The sequence below is a fragment of the Patiria miniata genome, unplaced genomic scaffold (assembly GCF_015706575.1).
Source record: "Patiria miniata isolate m_02_andy unplaced genomic scaffold, ASM1570657v1 HiC_scaffold_15, whole genome shotgun sequence".
In the NCBI taxonomy this organism is placed as follows: Eukaryota; Metazoa; Echinodermata; class Asteroidea; order Valvatida; family Asterinidae; genus Patiria; species Patiria miniata.
Genome location: NW_024037053.1, coordinates 4969486 through 4991092, shown reverse-complemented (window position 1 = coordinate 4991092; position 21607 = coordinate 4969486). Strand labels below are relative to the sequence as shown.

Here is a 21607-nt window from a genome sequence, read left to right as displayed (position 1 = left end):
GACCCACTGACCGACAGATTTACGACCACGATATTAAGATCCCTTGTGCCGTGGAGGAATAAGAACCTTAAAAGTAGTAAGAACCATGCACGGGGTTTGGTGTGCTTGTATTCCAGTAAAAATAGCTCCATGATCCATGGGTGCAAAATAATGTCCTGTTACTACTAATACTACTGTAGTGTCATGACAGTGTTAGTTCCTTACTCTATGGTTTTACTACAACGTGCGTGTATAAACGCCGCCAGTATTGGCCGCCTTACCTATAAAAACTTTCTCTTCGCTTCATACTTGTTGCTTGTGGACGACGTCATGTTTGGATGAGGACGTTCATGGTCCAACCACGGAGGCAGAAATGGTCCACCTTGCTCTATGATGGTCCAACGCACCAGATCGAAGTCTTCATCATCTTCAACCCTGGAAACAGCGGCGCTGCGCGTGGCCCGCGCGCACCATCAATCAAGATAAAACAAACACGTGCCAAGTTTTGACGTGTCTAAAAATAGCGCGCCGGAAAACCCCTTTCAAGTTTTGTCAGCACGCGGCGTGCATTGGCAATGCAGATTGTTGCAGAAAGATGTTGGTAAAACTTCGTGGTTATGTTTTCCAGTTGTTTGTCACTTGCACCTCCTAAAACCAGGTATGTTCATACTCATAGTGGTCATTTCCAAAGCAACTAGTGAGTGTACGTCTTTTTGATTTGATTTACTTGTTGCTTGAAGAATGTAGCTCTTCTACGATGTTCGGTGAGTGAAGTTTAGTTTAGCTCCACCATGGAGGAATATTCCTCCATGGCTCCACATAATGGCGACGGTGTTTCTGCGCCGTACTGACCATACCTTCGCCACACGAGTCGTGGGCAAGGCTAGGGAAGACCCGTACCCGTACCCAGACAAATATACTGGCAATGAGGTCACTAGTGCACATATCTATGCGCCAGAGGTGACCAGAAGAGGGTCCTATTTTCCGAGGCCGGCTGAAGGCCCAAGGAAATAGGACCCGTACTGGCTCGGGTGCCTAGAGGTGCACAAAACATGCTAAAGACAGATAATACTAATATATGGCAGACTTTGCCAGTCCATATATGTGTTTTATAACACTTTTGTCCGAAATATAAAATAAGACAAGAAACTTTGCACTTTTCTGGGTTTTGAATTAACAATTAACTCATAAGCAATTCAACCATTAAGTATGCAATTAAACAATTAAAGTAACGCTTTTAGTTGCCCTTGATTCAGATTTTGAGTTCGACTGTGAGTCTTTGAGAGGGTGCTGTATCCAGTCCAAACGTCTTGAGTATAATGCCTGATCAGGCACTATACTCAAGAAATAAAACGCACAAAATGTCTTTACACGCGCCTAGTCCACGCTGATGAAAATTTCATGAACAAGCAGGGGCTTTCCAGGAATTTTTGCAGTAGAGGTTTTTCATCAGCAAATCAATGCTAAAAATGTGGTCAGTTTTTTTTGTCCGGACACTTGGCTCCGTAAAATCAATAGGTGGGGGGGGGCTGTTCAAATTCGACGATTACACTTTATTACAGCCCTGTATCCACACCTGTATCCGCACCTGACTAGCCTGAACAGCTTCTTGTCCCCACCTGCTTTCTATTTTCCGGCTGTTTCCTTTTCTCTTGTTTTTTATTCATGATACATTTGCGATATATTTTGCACATACATCTATTGTATTTGTTTCCAACAAATGTGTGCTATGTGGAAAGGGTTACAGCACCTTTGGACACAATTTTGTATCAGCAACAGGTCGAGAAAATGGAAAAATCCATCTGCCATCTTGAGAAAGTTGAAAAAAAAAGAAAAAAAACACTTCCATTTTTTTAAAAGGCTGGATGAGATGAAATTTTTTTTTTTCTTCATCAACTCGGCATAATAAATGATAGTTTAATTGCCAGGGAATCAAAGATGCTAGCAAACTAATGTTTACTAAAAGAAAACCAGTGAAAGACATTATACATGTATAACCGACATATATCCTTGTCATTTGATTGGTGGAACTCACATTACATGACATTCGTTATTACTCCCATTCATGCCGGGTCTCAAAAAGTACTATCTGCCCATGGGGAATGGGAAATACTATTGAACAGTTAGGATCAGTCTTGTTCCAAGACACGGTATTTGTGTGCAAAGGCATGCTGGTGTGCCTTTAGCGTTACAAAGAGCCAGCGCTACAGAGTGGGGTTAAAACATTTTTGTGAAGGGGTGGTTTGGAAGAGAGAAATACATTTCCCATCAATTTTGTAGTGAAATAAAAGTTCAAATATATCAAATGACAAGGATCTATGTCAGTTATATAAACCTTGCGATAATATTCCTCCCATTTCACTCTGAGCCACTCAATATTTGCATAATATCCACTGCCTAACTTTTATTGACTCCTTCAATTTGGTCAAACTCTGATAGTGTGCTTGAGTTTGTAAGTTTTAATTTTGTTCAGAACTTGTTATAGACTGCACGTTCATGTAGGCAGGTCTATAAATGGTACAACACAGACAACCAGTGGTTCAACTTATTTGTGCCCGGCCCGTTGCATCTGTCAACAATGAGACTCGATAAGATCAATAACGTCTATTCAGCCTCAAGGGCAAAGTGTAAATTCTGCATTCATGTTCATGCACATTGATCTGTAGTTCTGTACACTCCAACAGCAAAGCGCAAAATCATGGAGTTCAGTGGCCAAAAACATCCACGCTGTGAGCACAAATACAAAACATTTTACGCTGTCAAGTGAAGTCGTAAACAGGGTGCTGGCACACCCTCTATAGTGAGCCTGAGTGCAGGAACACAATGTTGCACCTGAAATTAAATCAGTGTTTTTCAATCAATTAATCTTAGTTATTAAAGTCTCCACAGTTTATAAGCTGTAGAGGCTGTTTATCATCTGATGAAATTAAGCTGAATGCTTGTAGCTTTACGGTAAGTACAAGTGTTTGTTAAGCTGATTTTTTTAAAAAGCAAAATCAAGTTTGTTGTAGGCAAACTGTTGTATTTATTGCTTACTCGCCCTTTACACACTCAGGTGAACTGTGAACTATTAAAGTTTGTATGGCAAAGAAATCAACAGCCTTTTTTAATTGTGTAGAGGTACCACAAACTCATTGCCATCTGAGGGAGCACACTTGTGTTTTTTAATATCTTTTTCTCATGTTCAGCAATAATTAGATAAAAGTGGAATGAAATCCAGTATTGGCAATATTGGCAGAGCTACCCAGGAAATTACCAGCATTCCTCAAGAGCGCTGTATTCAAGGTAGTGCACTACTTGGAATTTCCCAGGTAGCGCTGCCAATATTGCTAAGACTGGATTTGATTCATCATGTTGATAGAGACCTCCACCGCTGACAACTTAACTGCATTTGTCACGGGACTGGCTGCGAAATACCGGGTAGGGTGATAAAAACCCAGACTTGGACCAGGACTAGTCACACCACACAGCCCCACGTAAATGGTATATGATTAACTGCTCGTAAATGCCTTGCAGCAACTTGAACTTTGAAGGTTTTAGCAATGTGTGTAAACACAACTGGAAACCTTAGGAACTTAGTAGGAGGGCCAGGCCTAAGGGCAGAGAGTTTCCTGGTTGGAGGAGATAAGAACCTCAGATTGCATGGATGTTACAATCTCATGACTTGAACATTCATGGCTTATGAAATCACAGCAAGATCTCAGATCCATTGGTCGCTCTGTGTCAAACTTAAAATCATTTAATTCATGAAAGATTTAATGTACTAAAAAGGAACCAAAAACAAATGTAGACCTGTGCAAGATAACACTCTAACAATTCTTCTCCAAATTAGGTAAAAGTGTGCCAGAGTATGCAAATAGGAGTATGCAAATGACGGACACTTTCAACCAATAGGGAACCTCCTTTGATTTTTTCCAGGTGAATCAAAGTTTTAGCTTGTTTTTCTCTGTCACACAGCCATTGACTGGATACATTGTACAAGAAAGTTAAGCCCCAATTTCTCCAGTGAAATCAATCACAAGAGGGCCAGCTGGACTACTGTTACCATGGTAACACTTAGTCCCATTAAGTGGAAATACTCCTAACAAAGAACAGTTTGGCCTTGTCCATATACGGTAGCAACCACCCTTACAGAGTAAATACACACCAAGTGAAACCAAAAGTGAAAAATAGTTTACATGTTTCCTGAACCCTTTGTCGAATTTGAATGCACAGTAACTAATGCGTCACTTTCGCATTTCCCCTGCATACTTCAAATTAAACTAATTGTATATTTTTGTAATGAAAATGAGAGAGGAGTGTTTAACACAGATGTCAATATTAGTAATTATTTGTGTGAAGTGGTTACATTTGTGGTAACAGTTATTTGTCAGCAGTAGTTAGTCCAACTTTTCGGTTCACTGTTTTACTTTGTGAAATTTTAACCTGCTAGATTGACTACTTGAAAATGTAATTAAAATGAGCGTAGTTATGCATCAAAATGGCCAATGAAACTGGTAGAAGAGTACTTGAATTTCAGATGGGATAAGATTTTGTTGGTTTCTCTCTTCCACATAAAAACTAAGCCTTGCAATGCTTTGTTCAGCAAGGGTGTTTTTATAAAATTGTATTGGTATATTATTATTAAGTAGGACTAGGAAGACAAGCTTCAGCAAAGTAATCAGTCCTTATCCTAAGATCATAAAGAAACTTCCGCTAGTTGTTGTGCCGCCATTTTTTTCCAAGGAAACCATTTTCGCAAAATCGTCTACCGGAACTTCTGACAAGGTCACTTAAGTCTTTCACAAAGTGTGAAGTGATTTGACCGCGTGTATGCTTTTCTACATGAACTTGTCAGTTAGTGTACTTTTTTTGCAAATTTCAAGGAACATCAAGTGTCCTCATCTTGGCAGAGAGCCAGCACCTAAACTTCTCCCTTTTGTTTAAAAAAAAAAATACATAGTGTGGCCATTGCAATGCTCGATGTCATGTGTGAATAAGGAAAAGGTACATTGTGGTATTTTTAGTTCTTCGTCAATTTTGTATTTATTTTCAACACTGCCAATGGCCATGCTCTACAAGATGATGTCCCTCAAAATATATCCTTTAATTCCCTCCATGATTTTTTGTCACCTTTCCTGAGAATTTTAGGTTGTCAATCTGCACCGAGTTGGTTGCAGGTTGCCTTGTCAGCACCCTAGACCAGGCAACCTGTCCTATTTTGCAAGGGTTTGCTTGAAAAGATTGAAGCTTTTGTGAACAAATGTAACATTACTTTTTGTTGCAAATTTGCTGATTTTCTTTCAAATAACCATTTTTGCAGAATTCTGCCGGAAATCTGCCAAAAAACTCCAATCTGTCAAATTTTCTGTCAAACTCGTTTTATAACAAAAAAGTTAGCCGAAAATCAGCTAAAACGGTCACTATGTTTACAGTTTATACAATAGATTCAGGGAACATGATCTCAAACTTGCTTCCCTTAAGTCTATTGAACGTGCTGATCTGACCTGACACAGGAAACTTTGTGACTGGATTTTGCTGGCATTATGCCAAGTCCAGGTGTTAACAATCTGATTGCTTTGAAATACTTCCACAGTACATTTCCGATTGCGATAAAGATATCCTTCATTGTTAAAAGCTAAGGTCTTGACAAACAGATCAGAAAAAGAAAATTCATGTGGCTCATCCAAAACTGAACATTGCATAAAAAAACAAATACTTTCTCCTGATAACCTCTGATTCTTTTGGTTTTAGTGGGGGGGGGGGGGGAGAGTGTTAAAATTGTAACGTATTTCATAATAAAGTTTGGATTTATTTCAAACATGATGTGCTTTATCATAAAAGTTTATCAAACAGACTCATACACGTCTCTAATTTCCTTTGTCTAAAGATACAAACAGTGTTCCATTACCTTTAAAAATAAACATTGAATTATTGATATTAAAAAACTTATGGGAAAAATAATACGCGAGGCAAATCAGGAAACTTGCATTCATATAGGCCCTAATGGTTAATTCTTTGAATCAGTCTGTTTCTAACGACATTATTAATTGACACATATCCCAATATATTCCAAGATTTTGTGTTATTTGGTTTTTGTTTTCGCAAATTATGTCATTCAAATCTCACATTCAGTGTTTTTTCTCAGCAGGAAGCCAGAATTTCTGATTAAAAGTATACCCTCATAACCAAAGAAAGAAAATTGAATAGTCTTTCCCGTTCAGTTCTGGATAATTTATGTAAAAGTGAAAACCATTAACTTTAATGACGTGTATCCTGGTTGCAATGATTATTGAGGTTTTCCTTTTGTTTCTTGTGCCCTATAAATTGAAGTACGAGTGAAGAACAATATTATCGGTAGAAGTACCCTCTTAGTCTTCCGAAGTAGTTAAATTTAGTCTTTGTTTACTTTGCCACTGTTTGTTACAATATCGAACAAGAAATGAAACTTCCTGAGGTGTTTATATTCTTGTAGTTTTTATTTTTCTCTAAAGAACAGCATCTGAGTGGAAAAAGTGCACTCTTTTATCGGCCATTACAACTTCCTGCATTATGCTCTGGCAAAAGTGAAAGGAAAATTTAGAGGGAGTGAAACAGATATTGTTCTGATTATTCACCAGGTTAGTTGGAAATACAATGCCTAGCTGGGAAAAATCCTAATGTCTCTATAAAAACGGAGGAAGCTTAGGGAGACAGACAATATTCTTAATTGAGTTGACTTCCGAGTGCATAATGATGGCAGTTCTGATTAAATTATGATGAATTTTAAGCTTCTGATTTTGGAGACATTTTTACCTTTTTGCTGAATATAAATTTGGGTAAGTTGAATCAACAGTTTTTCTAAATATGGTACCCATTGTGCATTACTGAGTGGTAGGAATAGTTGTATCTTTCACCATTTTATGACACAGTATGGAAGTTCTAGATACCTCCACAGTATACAGGGGCGGATCCAGGAATTTTTGCAGGGGGGAGGGGTCAGGCCCGTCAGATATTTTAAATCAGCAAATCAGTGCTGAAATATACACAGGTTTTTGTCTGAATGTTTGGGACAGCCGGACATACAGGTAATTGATATTATAATTGTAAAAAAAAACGGGGGGGGGGGGGGGGGGGGGGTTGATAAAAGGATTTTGAAATCCGCTCAAAGTCCTAAGCTAACTCCGACCTCTGGTATTCACCCAACTAGTGCAGACATTCCACCAATTTTAATTTTATCCTATAGAGGTAGTAGACCTCTTCCATTACCACACACTTTCTTTGATATGGAATTACATTTGTCCTTAAATTTAGTCTTCATGTTAGAAGTAGAACAGTCACGACAGAGGAGCACCTTTTTTTTTATGACAAACGTATTTTTAACGATTAGCCTTGGTTACACGTACATCTGTTTGTGATCTGTTGTGAGTAGATAAATAATCTTATCTACTGTTAATTTTTTTTTGGGGGGGGGCCAATCCCTGTTTATCGATTCAGTATATAGGCCTATACAGGGCTGTACTGAAATTTACATTTTTGTTCTGCATTCCGATATTGATATATTTATTATTTTGTCTTTAATTGTGCTTTACATTTTTATCGGTGTCATAGTCATGAAAGCATAATACAGTTTCCATGTGTACGTTTCTGATCATAACGTACATCTATAAATATTCTGTATTATTTCGCAGGTTGTAAGTTTTAAAAGGTCGGTTTAAAATCCCTAATTCTTTTTAAATGAAACAAGTACTCCTGTGATATATTATTTCATTCAAATTATTATTCTAAAATATTTATGAAATTACCTAGCATTGCTTCCTTGTGTGGTTGTTATCAGTGTGTAAGCGCAACTCAACATCACTAACATGTACATGTAATGTTAACAGTACTATTGAAAAGCAATTGTTGTACCTGTACAGTTTGTTCAAGGACGTGGGTTCATTTCACTATGATCAGTCAACTGGGTAGAGTTGAAATTCAAGTGTTTGTTTGGGATTTCCCATGACTTTTAAAGTCTTTGAATACACATACCGGTAGCGTACACAATTCAGTTGTCGTGGAGTACAATTGCTGGGAATTCCCACAGTTTTATAGGCCATGTACGGTACATTGTACCCTCAGATTCAGAGTGCATTGTGTCCTTGTGGTTTGCCAAACTTTTAATCTTTTGCTCCCAACAAATCTGTTCATTTCAGCTGAGATCTGTGTGCAGTCTGGTAAGAATGTTGAGATAAGCAAATGCTTGTATGTAGATAATTCACTTTTGCTTTTGTTACCTATGATGTTGAACCAATTTGGATTGTAACAGTCCTTGTGACATGTATCCGTGACTTTACTGATACTGTATTTAAAAAAAAAAAATATGGACAATTATGCTAGAAACTGCATGCAAAGGGTGTTTAATTATATGTAATTGAACTGGAGTGAGAAGAAAAACTACAGACCCAAAAGGACCTCTACATGTTTACGCAGAGACCAGGTTTCAGCCCTGCCTTTTTATGAATCACACTATTGAGAGTGGAGGTTTTGTTTGGCTCAAAATAGCCCAACCCATTCAAATAGATTGTTCAATTTTCGCACACATGAATGCCGCCTCCAATGCTCACAATGCCTGCGTATGGTTTCGGTTCTCTTGCTAAATTATCCATGATACCGGTACATGTACATTACTTTGTGCAGGACTTTGCCCAGTTTGCCCAAATCCAGTTGTAAATTCACAATTGGTGTGGATTATTTGTGAGGGTCCTGGCAAAATGAGGCAGAACTGGGCAGAGATCCAAATGAGGTTTTGCCGGTATTAGAGAGTCAACTTCTCATTACAACACTGTTTACTGTTCCGTTAAATTGCTGTTTAAAGGTGCATTTATCATGCATTAACCAACATGTCCACAAAAAAAAATACTGAGAAAAAGGCATTGAAAGTTTCGAAATTTGTAGGTGAAAATGAACGATGCCAATTGTCTTCCTTTAAAACACTTTTATTCTACGATTTTTACACTTTTTGTATAAAACATGTGTAGTAGACATATTGAAGATTATAAAGATATAATTTTGAAAATCTAAATAAAATTACCCCAATTTTTTTTTTTTCCATTTTTCTCCACTATGGCCTGTGCCCAGTACCGTCTCATTTTGCCAGAACGCCTCACATATTATCTGAAAGCGACAGTCGTACATTATGGACTTAACTGTAAAACTCTCCCTTTTGTTTCATTAGATCTTTGATTGAAGCGAGCCTCTCATGTGCCAGTTTGACATCATGCCAAGAGCTTGTTGTGTGCTTGTCATTACTGGCGTCAGGCTTTTTATGCTGCTCCTTGTCACCTCAACAAGACCGGTAGCAGCCCTTGTCGGTAAATATTAACGTGGAATTTTCAAACATTGAGAAAGCCTGAATTTGTTAATTTTTTTTAACATTTTCGGGTCCCCGGCAAAAGTTGAAAGTACCTTCACAAACGTTTTTCATGTGGCTTGTCACCTCAGTTCGACACCCTCTTCCCTGGCCATAAAAAATGGTAGCCTTACTGTATAGAGTTATAGCACTCAGGACGAGTCATTCTTAAGATGGTAGGAATTAGCAAAAGAAAGAATGTGTAAAAATGATTGTGCCAACATTGTTGAAAAGTAAAGGTTTTTTCCCCCTATGCCCCTCCAACTTTTGGTCCTCCCGTGTCACTTTTACTGCCCCCCCCCCCCCCCCCCCCCCCCCCCCGTCTCCCAAATGTTTAGTATTTTTAGTAGAGAACTTCTGAGACAGATATTGCCAGTGTCTATTAACTGTGAGGCTTCTTTCTTCCAAACAGGAACACTGACACCAGTAATTCCTATCATTGAAGTGGGTTCAGACATGGTCCTAACTTGTACGCTCAATAACTCATCAAATGACGGTCGTACAACTCAAGATGTCATCTGGAAACACAACACAGTCCAGCTGTCACCAGACATGTATGCCAGTCTCAGTGACACAGTGTCTCAATTGACACTGACAAATGTCACCTTCAATGATTCTGGCAATTACTACTGTCTCTTTCCAGAAGATGGATTTTTTCAGAGGCTTGGCTTATTGGTCAGAGTTGGGAGTAAGTTTCACAGACATAAGAATAGAATTAAATAAATTCAGATAGATGCCATTTAAAACATTTCAGAGACACTTTCAGTGAGCAAATTTTCAAAATTTCATTAGCCCTTTACTGGCAAAACATTAGATTTAGACAACCTTACTTAGGAGACTTTAAACCGATCATAACCATATATTTGCCCAATTTTTTTAAGTTAAATACTAATCTTGTAATTTTGTTTATATTATATATAGTGAAACCAGAACCCCCATTACTAGAATGTTTCATTCGTAATCCCGATGAATACCGGTGCCGTTGGGAAGATGTGGTCCGTACCAACCTTCGAACGATGTCTACATTTGCCTTCTGGTAAGTTCTGACTTTTGGTAAACAGTATGTAAACATTTCTCTCTCTCTCTCAAGAAAATATTCTAAGACCATGAATGTGAACTACTAAAGTTGTACAAAGATAAATAATTGAACAAATATCTGGCAGCGCCTTTTTTTTGTCAATTTGTGTTTCAGGTTTGGTGGTAACTGGACTGACTGTCCCCCAAGCACAGAGGACAAAGTTGACGAGACATGTTTCATACCAATTGCATACAACACAGGAACGACACAGAGGGTTCGAGTCACTTCAAGGAATGCTCTCGGTGTTGCCTACACGGAGAGGAGTTTCAATCCTATCCTTGATGGTATAACCATTGGGCTGCATGTAGTTTGATATTTGTAAAGTAATATTGCAGGCCTCATTCAAAAGTGAGGACTTTTCTGTTGCTATGATAAAAGCAATAACAAAAAATATTGGGGGGATGAAATTGGAGAATAGAACGGATATCTTAAGAGCTATTTTTGGCACTCATTATAAAAGTAAAAGTATGTTTGTAACAAAATGCAAAATGATGGCATTACAAAGAAGCAGTAATGGTAAGGTAAAAGTTTATTTTAAAAAGAAAATCGAAGTAAAAAGGAAAAAAGGATTGGTGATTTCCAGACTGTTGGGTCAGTCAGATGAGGGCAACACAACAATTCGTTTTTTGGCCTAACAAACTCTGTCTGTCTAAATCCACCTTTGTTTCTTTCGTCACTATCTCCAGTCGTTGTTAACCCACCTCGGGATGTGCGCCTTCTCAAGATAGAAGATGAGACTTCTCTCTCTGTGACGTGGCACGTACCTAATGAGTGGCCTAGGATGAATACACCATTGGATTACAAGATTCGCTACAAGAGATCCAATTGCGGCATGGCCTATGCTACATGTTGGACTGAAGTAAGATATTCTCATTTTTTGCTAAATTTGTTTTCCCTAAGAATCTTGAAGACGTTGGCAAATTCATTGACAATTATTCTTCCACTTCTTGAACAGTTTTTGTAAGCATTTTATAAATACTTTCCGCCATACACTAACATATTTGTTCCTTTGACGAAGTCACCGATAAGAACATTATTTTTAATATTTTGTTCCTTTGATAGTTATTTGATGATTGGTTAAAAAAATATCTTTAGAAAAGCGTTCATGTCAATACAGCGAAATTATTACTTTCATTCTCATTTCATTTTCTTGTTTGCTTCATTTTCTGCTGGAATATGTATTGTGAATTGAATATTTTTTGGCAACAGGTAGAATTGATATGTTGCTTACAAGTTTATTTATTTAATTATTTTGTTTACAGGCAACACTGAGATCATTAAGGTCTGAATGGCTTGACCACACCCTGAGAGATCTAGCCCCGTATACTGTCTATGACATCCAGATTGCTGCTAGATATGGACTGGATGAAAAGAATTGGAGTGAATGGACAGAAACAGTGTCTGCAGTTACCAGGGAAATATGTGAGTATAGGCTTTGTCCGAGTTACTGAGCTGTGACTCGGCTGTGACTGGCAGGAACGGTGGCATCTATTGAATTATTCAATCATCGTTGGAATTATTTGGATACATTTAGGTCTGAATTTAATATAAATAAATATGTGCTTGGCTGGCATTGAATAAGTATGTGTTAACCCAGCTAGGAGCCTGGTTGCCGATAATGGCTCTCATTGAACCCATTCATTAAATACCTTTTGATCAGAAAGTCAAAACAAGTCAAAAATTATAAATTTCTGACGATTTTGTTCTACTTCATGTGTTGTGAACACCCCTCTAGCTGTGTCTATGGTATGTGCCTCATGTGAGTAGTACTATAAATCTTCTTATAGTGAGATTGGCGCGCGTGGTACGTACCGCGCTATGTGAAGCAAAACAAAGCGATGCTGGAAAAAAAATGGCTAAAACCAGTCGGTGTTTTATCAACCGATTAAACCCACTCAAGTGACGGGCTCTCAACCAATAGGAGTGGGTAAACAGTTGCATATATCTATGTTCCCCAATACCTATGTTCCCCAATACCCATTTTGAATTTTGGGGAACTTAGGTATTGGGGAACGATACAAGACTTGCCTATGAAGCTGAGCCTGCAAGTGTCAACGTAAGGTATTATTCACAGTCAATCAGTCTGTCTGTCAATTATTGACTAAGTCAGAGGAAAATAGAATTTTGAAATTCTGAAATCCCAAAATTCTCCATAGCACTACAACATAACATGCATTAAATCACTTGGACTAGTAGCAGGAAATTTGAATTTGATGTGTTTTCCCCTTCAAAACTGTACAGTGCCTACAGCCACAGTTCAAGGTCTTCAGGTGAACACGGATGGTGAAAGTTTGTACTTCAGAACGTTGCGTATTTTCTGGGAGGTAAGGTAACATAGAGATCATAACATGTCAGTGAAACTTCCTGAAACTTTCTTGTGACTTTCCAAGCATGTTGAAAATACTGGCCCTTCAAATGATCGTGTTCCAAAAAGTGTAAAGTTGCCCCCCCCCCCCCTTCACTCTGGTAGACTTAATTCTTTCAACTGATACATTGTTTGATTTCATGCAGGGTGTTCCACAAGAACAACTCAATGGAAAGCTTCATGTTTATGAAGTAAGAGTCATATCTGATGAGGATCAAACTTTGCAGCTCAACACTTCTCAGAACTCAGAGTGGATAACAGTTGAAGGTGAGTGCTTGAAGTTCAGTGCTTTCAAGTTGGGATTAAGGTTTGTTATTTTGCGTACTCTGTAATTATAAACTAGCACTCTTGACACCTTGTGTTTCATGATTAACAAACATGGAAAGTTGAGCATGCATCTTTAAGTTGGAAGTGATGACTCACAATGCCCATCTCTACAGATTCCAACTTTTTGAAATAAAGACAACTTTGCAAAACAATTTGTTTTGCTTTTCAAGTTTAAGGTCCCCCAACACACACACACACCCTTACAGATGAGGTTTATGGGGTACTTGCACTATGTTCTTCTTCTATAATTCATGATTTCCTCGGAGGGCACCATTTTACAGAGACCGTTGTCGGGAACCATTGTTCCCTTTGAGTAGGGCACCTCACGGGATGACTCTCATATATTAAAAAAAAAATATGAATCTGAACCTGAATCTTCATCCCATTGAACAAAATTCATTCTTTTGGCCTCTGAATATAAAGCAAAAATCAAAGGCAGATTTGTTTCTCCCTAGATCTTCAGAAATTCAAGGGCTACTATGTCAAAGTTGCTGCCCGGAATGGAGCCGGCTTGGGTCCATGGAAAACGGAATCTATCCCTGACCTCACCAAGGGTAAGCATTTTGCAGTTCATTGCTTGTCGGAGACACGTCATGGAATAAATTTAGCTGTTGAAAATGCTGAGTGATTGAACATTTTACAAATTGTATAAGAAAGGTCTAAAACTGTGAAACAGTTCAAATCTTTTGTCTTTACCTTTGAGAAAAATTCTGCCGAGTACCTAATTGTCAGGCCTGCAACTTTGGCAATATCAAATTTGTCAGGATGTTTAAAAAGATGGCACATGTGACGTGTATCTCAGGTGTATTCACTCTGAATTTCTTATTGTGTCCTTCAGCACCAAATGCTCCTGATGAGGTCAGAGCTGTTGCCTTGACAACGACCTCCATCTTTGTTTCGTGGGACGCACCAAGCCAACCTAATGGATACATTGAACGCTACACCATAGAATGGGGGACAGCTAACGAACAAAAGTATGTACAAATTGTCTTAGATCTCTAATGACCAGCTGCCGTTTCACATTTACTAAATGCCCAAATTTGTTGCCAAATTGAAAAAGCAAGTGAACAAAAGCCCAACGTTTCCAAAAGGAGAATGTCATCTTTGGTATTTGCGGCTTTGTTTTATTCCAGGCAATCTTACAGCACTCCTGATGCGAGAAGGAACCACACCATAGAAGGTTTGAAGACGTTTGCTTTGTATGAGGTCAGTGTCAAGGTCAAGAACTCACGAGGGTGGAGTGGATTCAGGTCTGTCCCTGGAGGAATACGGACAATAGAGGGAGGTAAGTCTATCAGGGGTATGAAATCTCAGCTTTAAAGCTGATTTCAACTTTTTTTGTTTTTTGGATTTCAGTTTTTTCCCTCGCTCGTTGTGTGCAAAGGTATAGGCGATTTCCAAAGATCAGCTTTTTTACACCTTTTTCAGGTGTTTTCAGCTGTTTTTATCAGTGGTCACTCACACCACTGTCTATAGATAGACTCAATTATGGGTGGGGCTTGCAGAGAGATGGAGGGGAGCATTTAGCACAGCTGTCACATGACCTTTTTTTATCAAAATGAGAAGAAGAATGTTACATTTTTGTTCTAATTTGGTTTGCTGAAGTTGAAATACAAGGTGATAATCAGTATGCTTTGGCAGTATTTGCAGACATACACTATTCATTGAAGGTCCAATGGTTTCTTTTTCAGTTGAAAAATATGTGGTTCACCTATGTGATCATAAAAAAACTTCTCTTCACATGGTTAAATCTTTAAAGCACATGCCTCATAGTTTCTCTTAATGTACATTTTTTGTATATTACTCTCTTTAGTCAGTCTAGCTCTACAGGGTGAGTAAAAACAAAAACCCAAATGTCGGGACTATTGTTTTAGTGAAGTTTTGCATGTAGCACTTTCAAAATCTAGGATATGAAAGCTCAATTCATAAGCTTTCTTTAATTACAAGAATCATTCAAATCACTCATGTGCTTTTCAAGTTGCGGACTTTTTAACACAACCATCGTTTAAAAAATTCTGTCCACGGATCACAAAACGGTAAGTGTTCTTACAGCAAAACGAAAACAAAACTGGGATGTGTGTGAATTGTTTTCGTTTTGCTGAATGAACGCACACCTTTTGTGTGATCCGTGGACAGAACTTGAAAATGGTGGTTGTGTTTAAAGTTCCATAACTTGAAAAGTACTTGAGGGTTTTGAATGATTCTTGTACTAAAAGAAAGCTTATGAATTGCTTTTATATCCTAGATTTTGAAAGTGCTACATGCAGAACTTAACTAAAACAATAGTCCTGACATTTGGGTTTCGTGTTTTTTTACTCATCCTGTATTAACAAACCAACAACGGATGATCCAGTTAATAGAATGCACCAAATCCACACAAAAAAAGTCTGTCCTAGTGCTGAAGAGAGAATATCTCTTCTTGTTGGTTTGAGTTTAAATGTGGCAATTAAAAAGCTCAATTTTTCCTTGTTTTTGGAAACAGTTCCAGATGCCCCACCTACCGATGTGGAGGTAAAGCAGGTCACCAACCAGCCAGAGAGACTGACATTGATGTGGCAACGACCACGAGCAGAAAATATCAACGGCAACTTGACAGGTTACAGAATCTCATTTTGTGAAAGCAGCCCTTTCTTTGATAAGAACACTGGAAGGCAGTGTGCAGGTACACATTTTCCACTTGTTGTCTGTATTTGTGTTTATCTTAAATTTGTTAATTATTATTTTTATTTTATTGGTTTTTTTTTACATGTTCCTTTCTCATACTTTAAATGTAGAATAGCTTATATATTTTTAATCATGATGAACAATCACCAAAGTATGGAGTGCATTTTTTCACAAGAAAATCCTTAACAAAAATGTTCGTTTATTTACTTTTAAGGTGATCTGAATAAACGAAACGTGAGTCGTCCAGATGCAGTGAGCGATACTTTGACGAAACTGGCACCATCAACGTCTTACCTTGTTTGGATAGCAGCTTACACTGCGGTAGGCTTGGGACCAGACTCGCAGTCTGTACACGCTGAGACAGCCCAAGAGAGTAAGTATGCAGCTGTGTACAAATGACTTGGCTATGGCTTACACTAACACTTGCGCCTATGGAAGCCGCTGCAGCCACTTCCCATAATGTCACTGCTAGCCGCAGCCAAGTAATTCAGACACAGCCTTGGTCATACTTGGCATTGTTCCTTCTATTTGGGTATCAAAGCACTTTATACTAATTCTCCTCCATCCATGTTGCGTGACTTTCACAAGTCTCTCTTCATTCTGAAACAATTGTTTTAATCTTAATACTTTCTTCACTTTTTTATATTTCAGCTAAGGGAATCTTGGTACTGGCCATCGTGGTTCCTATTCTCATTGTAACACTCTCCTTGATGTTGGCCATTTATATTTGGAAGCGGTGTCGTCATGTCTGCCGGCCTGTTCCTGACCCAAAGTTCCTTAAAGAGATTGACCTTTTCAAGAATGACGTGAGTAAACTTAGAAATAAATTGCTAAATTTTACATTTTGAGTTTTACATTTTGAGTCACTCTAAAGCTGGGTTTAAAAAACAGAAAGAAACTTTTAAAACGCATGGAAAGTCATCTTTTCAGCGTTACTCAGCGTCATGACACTGCTACACAACAGTAAGAATTATCACTGCGAATCAGCATTGATGATAAAAACTAAAGATGATAAAAAATAAAAAGGTAAGCTCAAGTTATTGGTCATTATTAATACCTTCTTTATACCATTTTAAACTTTACAGTCACAGAGACTCTCCAGGAGTAGCAGCCGCATGGAAGAGGAACACTTTGATGAGATCCTACCATCTCAAAATGATGCCATCATCATCGGTTTAATGGATGACAAGATTGAGCTTGCCAAGGAGGCTTCTCAGATGTGTCCCAAACTGCAGCTGAGTTTTGATTCAGTCAGCTTGGACCCCAAGACCCAGACAGCTAGATTCATGCGTTCTGAGAGCAGGGACAGCGGGGTACCTCCGTCTCCAGCAAGCGAGAGTCCGGACTTCAGCACAACGAGAGACAGACTGAGTAGCAGCGAAGAAGGAGATGACAATGTGTTCCTAGAGGAGGAAGAAAATCCAGTTGGCGCTTACACTAGGGTAGGTCAGTTCATACCCTCTAAAATACAAACTCCCAAAACTTCTCAATCAAGCCCTGTGAAATCCCCAAAGAAGGTCTCCTTTGAGATTCCACCTGTGAACGACAAGTTGCCACTAACTTCACCAACTCACAAGCTTACGGGTGTCCAGCAGAATGCTTCCCAAGGGAAGCAGAATCAACCTCACAAATCAATGAGGAGTTCATCATGCTCATCAATGGATGTTTCACCATATACCCAGATGTCTGCCTTAGAATCCCTTCAGTGCGCACTACAGCAGACCAACCAGCCAAATCTTAGCCAGTCAAACAGTACAGCTAGAACAAGTGTCCAAATTCCCAGTAGCTCTCCGTCAGTTGTTTCCCCTTACACTCAAATTTCAACACTGGCATCTCTTCCACATCAGCAGCAGCAGAACCGACAGTCAGCCATACAGCCTCCACCTCAGCTTCCTATGGGTGTTCCAGTTCCTCAAAGCTCACGTCCAGTTGTTGCACCCTACACTCAAATGTCAGCTATGGAATCCCTGCAGCCTAATCAACAGCAAAACTCAGAAGATGTCAAGAAGCTCCAACCTGACAGTCCTGACAAAAGCTGTCACACTCCCAAAAGCTCAACCAAATTTTGCTCTCCCTACACTCAGATGTCAGCTTTAGCATCACTGAAGTCTTGTCAACCTCCAAATTCCAGGCAACAGGAAGCTCATCAACCAAGACCACAGCCAGCTTGTGGCTCTCCTAACTCACCTCCAGCTGTCTCACCATACACAAAGGCTTCTATCATGGAATCTTCCAATCCCAGACAGCAGGAAGCTCACCAACCAAAACCAAACCCGGCTAGTGGCTCTCCTTCATCACCACCTACTGTCTCACCTTACACACAGGTTTCACTCTTGAAACCTCCTATTCAAAGGCAGCAGGAAGCTGATCAACTAAGCTCACAGCCAGCCACTGGCTCTCCCAACTCACCTCCAGCTGTCTCACCATACACAAAGGCTTCTATCATGGAACCTTCCAATCCCAGAGAGCAGGAAGCTCACCAACCAAAACCAAACCCACCATCTATGTTCTTGAAACCTCCTATTCAAAGGCAGCAGGAAGCTGATCAACTAAGCTCACAGCCAGCCACTGGCTCTCCCAACTCACCTCCAGCTGTCTCACCATACACAAAGGCTTCTATCATGGAACCTTCCAATCCCAGAGAGCAGGAAGCTCACCAACCAAAACCAAACCCACCACCTATGTTCTTGAAACCTCCTATTCAAAGGCAGCAGGAAGCTGATCAACTAAGCTCACAGCCAGCCACTGCCTCTCCCAACTCGCCTCCAGCTGTCTCACCATACACAAAGGCTTCTATCATGGAACCTTCCAATCCCAGGCAGCAGGAAGCTCACCAACCAAAACCAAACCCAGCTAGTGGCTCTCCTTCATCACCACCTACACTCTTGAAACCTCCTAATCAAAGGCAGCAGGAAGCTGATCAACTAAGCTCACAGCCAGCCACTGGCTCTCCCAACTCACCTCCAGCTGTCTCACCTTACACACAGGTTTCCCTCATTGAACCTCCTAACGCTAGCCAGCAGGATGCCCATCAACCAAGACCACAACCATCTGATGATCAGACTCTCCCTTCCAAATCTCCCGCGCAACAAGCTGTATCCTCCTACATCAAAATGTCAGAAAACGGAGAAAAACCAATACAGAATGAACCCATGCCGCCTTCAGCCATATCACCATATACCAAGGCAACAGACATGGAATCTATGCAACCAAGAGAAGACCAATCTGTTTCATCAGGTCAGCCTCATCAAATTTCTGGGAGGCCAAGTCTTCCTCCCCAATCTGTTCCATCTCACGCTGTGTCACCCTACACAAAGATGTCAGACATGAAGGCCTTGCATCTTAGACAAGAGCAAAGTGAGTCCTCAGCTCAGCCCCATCCGATCTCTGAGAGTCCAAGTCTTTCTTCAAGACCGTTTTCACCTCAGGCCGCATCATCCTACATCCAGAGTTTGGAAATCAGAGCCCCACAACCCGAACAAGACATGCAACACCAGCTTCCTTCTGTCATTTCCACTGTCAGTCAAAGTCTTCCTGAACCCATTTCAGCTCAAGCTGTTCCACCCTACACCAAGCTTTCAGACATGGAAGCCATGCAACCAAGACAGGACCAGAGTCCAAGTCTTTCTTCCCAACTTGTACCACCTCAAGTTGTGTCACCCTATACCAAGATGTCAGACATAGAAGCCTTGCAACCGAGACGGGATCAGAGTCAAAGTCTTTCTCCTCAGCACTTCCCAGTACCAACTGTCTCCCCCTACACCAAGATGTCAAAAATGGCACCACCTTCAAATCTCACTTCTTACAATGGGAGGTCAGAAATAGACGCTGTGTTGCAAAGCCAAAATGATGAAGATGCATCCTTACAGTCTCCCCCACCACATGTCCAGCAATCTTTGCAGCCTTCGGCTTCAAATGCCCTAGACATAGAGGCATCAGGCTACTGTACTGGAGCTTCAGTTCCCAAGAATGTTCTGTCTTCAGAACCAGGTTCCTCCAAGAACCGCCTCCAGAATCCTCCAAGACAAGACCTCAGTGGTACTCTTAATGATAACCAACATGTCACTTCAGCAGTTGATCCAAATGAGACATCTCCCGGCTTTTTGCTTACCTCTGGTTCTACCAATGGTCACTGCAGAATGCAAGAGACAGCTTCATCTCGAGGCTTCCCTTCCATCTCTCAACCTAGTCTTGAAAGTGATTCTGATTCTGATGATGAACCTTATGGTTACTCCAAGATGTCAGCAAGGTTACCGAACAAGAAAGTTCTTGGATCTGGGTCAGATCAATCAGTTAATGCTGCTGATCAAGCTTCAGATCCTGAAGTTACACCCTACTCTCAAATTGGCAGAAACGAAGAGCTCCAACCATCATCAGCACCACCACAAATTAATGTAACATCCACTCCACTTTCTGACAACCCCACTGTTAGTATGTTTGGTTATGTTGCTGGTACACATGATTCTCAAGAAGTGCAGTCCATTGATGCCGGGCTTAACTCTCAAGACGATCCATCAGAGGTCAATAACAATGTTGCTGATTATACTTTGGTGGCAGCAGTGGGATCCCAAATTGACCAGGCAGCTGTTAGAGATGTGTCTTCTGCAGACAATCACTCTGATGATAGTGGTTTTGACAACGAAGCAGACAACACTCCTCCCCAATCCCTCTTGTCTGACTATGTCCAAATCGCAGCTGGTACCCATGGCCAAGATGGTAACACACCTCTTCATCCAGCACCAACAGCCAATTCAGATATTGGTAATCAGTTGGTGACAGCGGCATCAGATACACAGCCTATCGCTGATTACGTAGTGACTGGAAGTATTAGTCACAGGACAGATAGCCAAGCATAATATGAGACTGATGTCACATTGACAAAGAAAATGATTATGTATTACAGTTCTGAAGTAATGTAGATAATCAAAGAATTGTTTTTGAAATAAAGACACTGTATAAATTTGTATGCCTTTTAATTGCAATTAATTTAAAAAGAAATTAAAAAAAATCATCACAACATTTTCTCAATATATTTGATGATAAATGACATTATGATGGAATGTTTCATTGATGTGGTGATGTAACTTTTTAAAGCTACAGTCCATCATTTGCAGCTATCCAAAAAGTAACTGATGATATTATTGTTGAAAAACATACTTGGTTGATAATGGTATGAAGCCCGGGAAGGGACAGGGTGGAATTTTGGGGGGGGATCGGATTTGCTAATTCGTTCGCACGAATTGCTAATTCGTTCGCACGAATTGCTATTTCCTTCGCACGAATTGCTATTTCGTTCGCACAAAATTGCTATTTCGTTCGCACGATTTGCTAATTCGTTCGCACGAATTGCTAATTCGTTCGCACGAATTGCTAATTCGTTCGCACGAATTGCTATTTCCTTCGCACGAATTGCTATTTCGTTCGCACGAATTGCTATTTCGTTCGCACGATTTGCTAATTCGTTCGCACGAATAGCTAATTCGTTCGCACGAATTCCTAATTCGTTCGCACGAATTCCTATTTCGTTCGCACGAATTCCTAATTCGTTCCCACGAATTCCTAATTCGATCGCACAAATTGCTAATTCGTTCGCACGAATTGCTAATTCGTTCGCACGAATTCCTATTTCGTTCGCACGAATTCCTAATTCGTTCCCATGAATTCCTAATTCGTTCGCAGGAATTGCTATTTCGTTCGCACAATTTCCTAATTCGTGGGAACGAATTGCTAACTCGTGCATCCGGGAACGCGTTAGTAATTGGTGGGAAAGAGTTGGTAATTGGTGGGAACGAATTAGTAATTTGTTCGACGAATTAGTAATTTGTGCAAACGAATTAGCAATTCT

At 39.8% G+C, this 21607-nt stretch overlaps 2 protein-coding genes across 3 annotated transcripts in view; one reads left to right on the top strand and one right to left on the bottom strand.

Moving 5' to 3' along the window:
- The window catches only part of LOC119722540 (protein sidekick-1-like), a 37683-nt gene that overhangs the window by 12429 nt on the left and 3647 nt on the right, over positions 1–21607 (bottom strand). For both annotated transcript variants that reach the window (XM_038192724.1, XM_038192723.1), the window contains exon 2: positions 261–414. The gene's annotated coding sequence lies outside the window, so the exon portion shown is untranslated. The remainder of the gene's footprint in view (positions 1–260; positions 415–21607) is intronic.
- On the top strand, positions 439–20882 carry LOC119722541. The gene is made up of 16 exons (XM_038192727.1): positions 439–637; positions 9155–9290; positions 9741–10016; positions 10250–10364; positions 10521–10690; positions 11093–11265; positions 11669–11828; positions 12648–12730; positions 12918–13038; positions 13554–13652; positions 13937–14072; positions 14232–14383; positions 15581–15760; positions 15977–16135; positions 16414–16568; positions 16848–20882. Exons 2-16 carry the CDS (start codon positions 9197–9199, stop codon positions 20616–20618), a joined length of 5844 nt encoding a protein of 1947 aa, XP_038048655.1. The 5' UTR covers positions 439–637; positions 9155–9196; the 3' UTR covers positions 20619–20882.

What these genes read in the sequence shown, in the direction of transcription:
- LOC119722541 (XM_038192727.1), top strand. Translation starts at nt 9,197, where the DNA reads ATGCCAAGAGCTTGTTGTGTGCTTGTCATTACTGGCGTCAGGCTTTTT. An exon ending in ACCGGTAGCAGCCCTTGTCG is followed by an intron (nt 9,291 to 9,740) that starts GTAAATATTAAC and finishes TCTTCCAAACAG; the next exon opens with GAACACTGACACCAGTAATT. An exon ending in ATGCTACATGTTGGACTGAA is followed by an intron (nt 11,266 to 11,668) that starts GTAAGATATTCT and finishes TTTTGTTTACAG; the next exon opens with GCAACACTGAGATCATTAAG.